This window comes from Alosa pseudoharengus, unplaced genomic scaffold, assembly GCF_046254945.1.
Source record: "Alosa pseudoharengus isolate Yale_2024_CS ecotype anadromous, Long Island Sound unplaced genomic scaffold, YU_APseudo_1.1 YU_APseudo_1.1_scf_13, whole genome shotgun sequence".
NCBI lineage: Eukaryota > Metazoa > Chordata > Actinopteri > Clupeiformes > Clupeidae > Alosa > Alosa pseudoharengus.
Genome location: NW_027468598.1, coordinates 32663014 through 32670513, shown reverse-complemented (window position 1 = coordinate 32670513; position 7500 = coordinate 32663014). Strand labels below are relative to the sequence as shown.

Here is a 7500-nt window from a genome sequence, read left to right as displayed (position 1 = left end):
AGCCCAACCACCAGGGGGCCCATGTGCACCTAAACTTAAACTTACTAAACTTATGGTTAAGCTTTTTTTAACTCCTCGTTAATTAAATCAGGGGTCTCAAACTCCCGGCCCGTGGGCCAATTCCGCCCGCAACGTATGTCAAAATAATAATGTAATCCGGCCCTTGAGAGTATTTTTAATTGCGACAAACAACGATACTGATTAAAATAAACGATAGTTCCAAGTACGATGATAAATCTCATTTGTACTCTCCTCCACTATTTGCTAGACATCCAGAGCTTGATTCAAGCCCAAAATCGCTGCACAAAGTTTTCAGGAAATACTTGTATTACACGCGAGAAACACAAAGACGTGCCTTTGTAATGACGCGGAAGCGATGCAGGCCATAGTTTTGCACAAATTGAAGCAGAAATAGGCCTACACCAAATGTTGAAAAACATCTAAGATAGGCTATGTTATTCACCTATTCTGATTCTGAAGGAGAATATCCTTTTGTAGATTATGATCGATCGTCTATTGACAGTGATAGTCACGGTGAGTCATGTGAATGGAGGTGCGTCTTTGCGTGTATACGGTGTCCACTAAGCATATGCTTATTTCGACCCTCTGCCCAACATAGCTTGGCAGAGCTTGGAGGTTGCAGTGGTAATCGTGATGATAAGTGTCCGTAATGGACGTGGTACAGACAGCAGGGCTAGTAGAAATAAGGCTCTGAAGAACTAAAAGTCACCCGCGATAGGAACTGATTTGACCAGGATACTTTATTGTAGTCCTTGTGGTTATAGGCTAGTAATAGTTTACTATTGTTGGTATACATCTTAGGTGTTTTCCTGTTATGTGGGTAATATGACAAAAAAGAAAGTAAACCTGCTCAAATATGTTCATCCAGTATTTACTGAAAGGTGCATCATTTGAGGTGCTTGTCATCCAGTGGCAAATTAGATGGGTAAATTGACCCCCTTCATAAACTTTTGTTTATACTCAAAGATTTTTACACTTACAGTAGGACTTTATCTCTGAGCACTTTCAAGCCATGGCCTTTTGAATTTTTTTTTTTTTTAAAGTATATTTTTTGGGCTTTTTGCCTTTATTATGACAGGACAGTGAAGACAGACAGGAAGTGAATGGGAGAGAGAGATGGGGTGGGATCGGGACATGACCGCAGGTCGGATTCGAACCTGGGTCCCCGTGGGCACTCAGACCCGTACATGGTACAGATGCTGTAGCCTGCTGCGCCACAGCGCCCCCCCGGCCTTTTGAATTTTTGATATAAAAATCCAATGATGTTGCTTTCTTAACCCTGACGCCTAGTTTGCCAGGTTTAAAAAAAGTTATGAGAGGAAAATATTTTTATTTGGTGTGAAACACACACATAGGCCTACCTGTTTCTATGTTTTTTTGTTTGTTTTTATAATTTGTATTAATATTTATTTTATCATTATTTTATTTATAAGCTAAGGTTGCTAGCACAGATGTCTAAAATTAGATAAATAGACTTGCACTTTCTGTTTGTAGTTTTGTTTTTGAAAATACAGTATTTGAAAAAACATTGCATTTTAGGAAATAGCCGTTCTTTTTTGTATTATTCTTTAACACTGATGTGGCCCTCCAATCAGATGACATTGGCAGAAGTGGCCCTCAGCTCATTTGAGTTTGAGACCCCTGAATTAAATCATGTCATCCTAAACATCCATAGGCATTAGAATGAGTACCTAGTAACTCACTAGCTCAATCTCAATGTAAACTGTGAATTGCTTGAACTTTTTCTGGTAAAAATGGACAGTTGCTCCCATTGAAATGGCACGACTAACAGCAGGAGAACTGCAGTGTTTCCCATACATTGACTTATTTGTGGCGGCCCACCACAATATCAACATTGACCACCACACAATGATTTTCCAGGTTGTACTAAATTGTGCTTAAATCTGGTTAGCATCATAACCACGCTGCGCTGATTTGTTAAAAACTGTTGCATTCAAGTTAATTCTGCAAACCTACCACCACAAATAGAATTCAATTCTGTGGGAAACACTGGTGTGGCTCTGCCCACTGAATCATGTGTGTGTGTGTGTGTGTGTGTGTGTGTGTGTGTGTGTGTGTGTGTGTGTGTGTGTGTGTGTGTAAATGTGTGTGTGTGTGTGTGTGTGTGTGTGTGTGTGTGTGTGTCAGTAGGCAGGGGGTTTGGGATGCCATATACAGTAGAATCATCTGATTCTGACTGATAGAACCAATTAGAGCCACTGAGAGAACAAGTGAGACACTTTTACATGGTGTGTACTAGGGAGGGAGAGAGAGAGAGAGTGTGTGTGTAACAGAGAAGATAAAAAAATTGTGCAAAGTAGGATTTCAAGGTAGCATTTCATGACAGAGGAGGAGGACAGAGAGAGAGAGAGATATGAAGTGAAAGACAGAAAAAAGAGATGAAGGGGTAGAGGAGAGAAAGTGTGTGTGGGGGACACTGACCTTGTTGGAGTCTGCTGATGCGACCTTCTCTGCTGGTGCGACCTTCTCTGCTGATGCGACCTTCTCTTCTTGTGCGACCTTCTCAGGTGGTACAGCCTTCTCAGATGGTACGGCGGCATTCTTAGGTTGTGCGGCCTTCTCGGGTGCGGCCTTCTCGGGTGCGGCCTTCTCAGGTGGTTTAGGCACCTTTGCCGTGTCTTTGTTCTCTGCACCTGTTTCAGCCTTTTTCTCTGGCTCCTTCAGGCTCCCCTCAGCCTGTGGACGACACAGCTCACATCAAACCTCTGGACCTCAGCGTGACTCATACAGCTTCTGTGTGCACCATAAAACTCACTCATTACTTCAGGAAGTACATAGATACATAGAACATTTGGAACGGGAGGATCCATTCAACTGCAGGACAAAAAACAATGTTTCTCACGCCTGTTCATGTGATGTGATAAAGGAAGTGTTACATCACACCATAAAGCTACACCATGAAGATTTCCCAATTCACTGTGAATATATAGGTATCTCACAATGCAAAACCAAGGAAGACTCAATTCTACTCTGCAGTCTGCACCCTTCATTTCTTCTAACCAATACCCAGACCAACCAGCAGGGGCCACTGTTGCCCAGAGAGAAGCATTAAGGCTTCCCACCTGCTACAATAGTTTTATTTTGCTTATGGGACTTTGAGACCAAGCAAATGACAACACTCAGACTTTGACTTTGGTTTCCTCCCAGTCAAAACTATGTAAACTGTATGTAAATTGAATATGTAGTGTGGCCACTGGCCAGAGACCTTATGAAAGGGAATCAAACCACTTAGATCAATATGAGTCAATAACATTCACTGAGTTTGATGGATCTGTAACTGGGAGTCCTGAGTTGTTAAAAGCCAATCACATTTTCGGAAAAAAGGTAAAACTCAAACTTTGCCTATAGTGACATTGGAGTAGCAGCTTTCTAGACACAAGCCTTGCATGAGAAACCAGCCCCTGGATAATAACGTGGCCTATAGTGACATTGGTGTAGCAGCTTTCTAGACACAAGCCTTGCATGAGAAACCAGCCCCTGGATAATAACGTGGCCTATAGTGACATTGGTGTAGCAGCTTTCTAGACACAAGCCTTGCATGAGAAACCAGCCCCTGGATAATAACGTTGCCTCTACTGCAGACGCCACAGGTCCATCACTCCCACCTTTTTACTTTCTGCTTCTCTCCTGTGTCTCACATTGGCCACGGTAGCCTGTAAAGAAATAAAGAGAGAAACACACATCAACCTCGTGCTCTAAAAATGACCTTTGAACATAACAATGTTGGCTCGTTTGACATTTTATATGAGAGCAAACATGCAATGCATTAGGCACTAGGTGATTTATCTCTGCAAGAATGACAGCTCTGATGAGAAAGCAAATGGCCCCCACCCATGAAGTATTCTGATAACCACAAACAGCAGGATCATTCTATTTACCCAAAAGAATTAACAATCAATCTAACACTCCCTTCATCTAAGATATACTATGGTTATAAACGACTGACTATGACGACTGACTATCCTGTGGTTATAAACGACTGACTGTAATGTGGGAAAACAACTGACTATGCTATAATGAGCCAAGCTAAGCTGTCATGAGAGGGTCTTGCATACCTGTGGCTCTCCTTCCTTAAGCCTTATTGGAACATCAAAATTCTCCACGGCAAACTAGAGAACACAGAAGTAACATGTATGTAAGTATTGTTAAATCATTTATAATGACATTACAAATGGTATAAAACAACAGTCACTTTCCCCAAAAAGAACTGACATTATATGTTATGTTACATTACGATGCGTATGAGCAAAACATATTAATTAACAAATCATATGCCTTGAGCACACACACACACAAACATGCTTTCTGGAACAAACACATGCACGCACACCACCCTAGGCACTCACACACAACCCTAAGCACTCACACACAAACATTGGCACTCACACACAACCCTAAGCACTCACACACAAACATAGGCACTCACACACAAACATAGGCACTCACACACAACCCTAAGCGCTCACACACAAACATAGGCACTCACACAAACCTAAGCACTCACACACAACCCTAGGCACTCACACACAACCCTAGGCACTCACACACAACCCTAAGCACTCACACACAAACATAGGCACTCACACACAAACATAGCCACTCACACACAACCCTAAGCACTCAGACAAAAAACATTGGCACTCACACACAACCCTAGGCACTCACACACAAACATAGGCACTCACACGCAACCCTAAGCACTCACACACAAACATAGGCACTCACACACAAACATAGGCACTCACACACAACCCTAAGCACTCACACACAAACATAGGCACTCACACACAAACATAGGCACTCACACACAACCCTAAGCACTCACACACAAACATAGGCCCTAAAACACAACCCTAAGCACTCACACACAAACATAGGCCCTAACACACAACCCTAAGCACTCACACACAAACATAGGCACTCACACACAACCCTAAGCACTCACACACAAACATAGGCCCTAACACACAACCCTAAGCACTCACACACAAACATAGGCACTCACACACAACCCTAAGCACTCACACACAAACATAGGCACTCACACACAAACATAGGCACTCACACACAAACATAGGCACTCACACACAACCCTAAGCACTCACACACAAACATAGGCCCTAACACACAACCCTAAGCACTCACACACAAACATAGGCACTCACACACAACCCTAAGCACTCACACACAAACATAGGCACTCACACACAAACATAGGCACTCACACACAAACATAGGCACTCACACACAAACATAGGCACTCACACACAACCCTAAGCACTCACACACAACCCTAAGCACTCACACACAGACATAGGCACTCACACACAACCCTAGGCACTCACACACAACCCTAAGCACTCACACACAAACATAGGCACTCACACACAACCCTAAGCACTCACACACAAACATAGGCACTCACACACAACCTTAAGCACTCACACACAAACATAGGCACTCACAGACCCACGTACCACCATCGTGCTGGACTGGGATGGACACAGGATAGGATTGTATTCATGACGGATGTACGAGCCTGTACCCCCCTCCTGCTCGACGCTGACAGAGCTGAAGTATTTAGTGAGCTTCGGGGAGGAAAACAACAAAGACAACCATACTGATCAATCAGTTACCGGTCTCATCTGTAAGTACGCTCATTGTAGTAAGGTTGTACCTTGTACCAGTTTGAAGAATTAAAAAAAATACAATTTGAAAACCCTAACAATACTAGTCTAATCATTAGAGAAAATAAACTCTAATTGCAAATGTACTCGGGTATGCCGCATTTCACACAAGATTTCAACGTAGACCTGTTTGTCTATTTGCATCTATGTATCTCCACAATAACAATAGCCATTGCTCAATAGAGGAATGCTTAACCCCAAGCCTAAGACTAGAGACTGCTAACTAGAATCTTATCACATTCGTGCTAATATGTCGTGGGTTCGTTCATGCGAGGCTGATGAGTCACTTACATCACTAGTGAAAATTTCATCATAACAGCGTGAGCTACGCAGGACCCAGGATACAGAGAAAGAGACATTGACATCTGGACAGTGAGAGGACCCTGGAAATACAAACATCAAACAGGAAATGTAACAAATTTCCATTTATGATGGAACACACCAGTCTAAACCCTTCCACATACTGTAACCACCCAACCCACCCATAGCTTTCACAGTCAGTTAACAAACTATGGTTTAACAAACTATGACTACATCTCATTTGTTTGCCTTTAGAGCCAGCCATTCTTTATTTAGGTGAGTATTGTCTGTAAAAGAAAGTGGGACTTATAACTTTCCTCTCAGTTTGAAACTCCATACCCTCGTTTTACAAACACACTGCTCAAACAGAGGAGCAACTTACGCATCACTAAGAAGGTGAACTTTACAACAGATGCCTCTGGCTTGTGATGTAATGACAAAAAAAACACATCTTAGTGATTACTTACATTTCAGTTCAATGATTGTGTTGTTGAACATCGTCTTCGAGAAAAGGAAATAGTTTTCCTTATTCGTGATCATGTCCTACATGCAAAGGAGACAAACGGTAATTTAATGCACCTGTTGGGAGTGTGTGAATCCTAAAAACATTCTACAAGCATTCTACACTTGCCACCAAAGGAAAACTTTGCTCTGTGCCAGGGTCAGTCTCAGCTCTTCCAAAGGGTTTCAAGATGCACTGCAACCTGACCACACTCTCACTCATCTATTATGCACTAGGTGCATCCTAGTGCAAAGGTACTTTGGTCACTATAGATGTTACAATAGATGTTTTAGTCATCTTGCTCAAGAAGCAATTCTAGTGTGAGCAGAATATGTTGGGGAAACATATTTGTCACCACTACTACTGAACAACAAAGTGGAGTGTTAAGATTTGACAATGAACTGAATTGACAAATCAACAGCCGTGCATATTTAACAGGAAGAGGTAACCAGGGAAAGGGTAGGCAGCTAAACCTGTAAGGCATGTGCCGTTGAACTGGAACAGCGGGATAACGATGTCGAGTTACAACTTAATGTTAACGAAGGCTGAACTTTAAAGTTCAAAAGCAATTGTTTGGTGGCAGTGATAATCAGTCTCTGTCCGTTTTAGTGTCAACTACTACCCGCTACCCTAACTGATAACTGACCGTTAGCAATGTGATGTTGATAGCTTTTCAACTGCGACAGCTATTTCGTCAAGATAGCACCGCTAACGTTAGCTAACCCTTTATTTTAAGCAATATAGGACATCAGGAAATAAAAAACACAAGAGTTCAACAAGGCCTATCTCTTCATGACACACCGACCTGACTGAAAGTTGATTATAACGCCCCAATATGTATTCATCACAGTGGACAGCGATCAGTTATAACACATATACACAGGAATGCAGATAGCCAATGTTACGCCTAATTACAGAACGGTACCCCATGTAACCAGACGCGCATGCGAACTTACACTGTCCACCTTC

At 42.4% G+C, this 7500-nt stretch overlaps 1 protein-coding gene across 2 annotated transcripts in view; it reads right to left on the bottom strand.

The window, feature by feature from the left end:
• Positions 1-7500, bottom strand: part of LOC143122074 (transmembrane protein 87A) — a 28053-nt gene that overhangs the window by 20367 nt on the left and 186 nt on the right. Inside the window, exons 1-7 of one of the 2 annotated variants that reach the window (XM_076282871.1) lie at positions 7488-7500; positions 6497-6572; positions 6021-6112; positions 5508-5630; positions 4098-4151; positions 3648-3695; positions 2464-2718 (exon numbers count right to left, since the gene is read on the bottom strand). The exon at positions 7488-7500 is cut by the window's right edge and continues 186 nt beyond it. In XM_076282871.1, coding sequence (XP_076138986.1) covers positions 2464-2718; positions 3648-3695; positions 4098-4151; positions 5508-5630; positions 6021-6112; positions 6497-6572; positions 7488-7500 — 661 coding nt within the window. The remainder of the gene's footprint in view (positions 1-2463; positions 2719-3647; positions 3696-4097; positions 4152-5507; positions 5631-6020; positions 6113-6496; positions 6573-7487) is intronic. The other variant, XM_076282872.1, reaches the window with a different exon arrangement.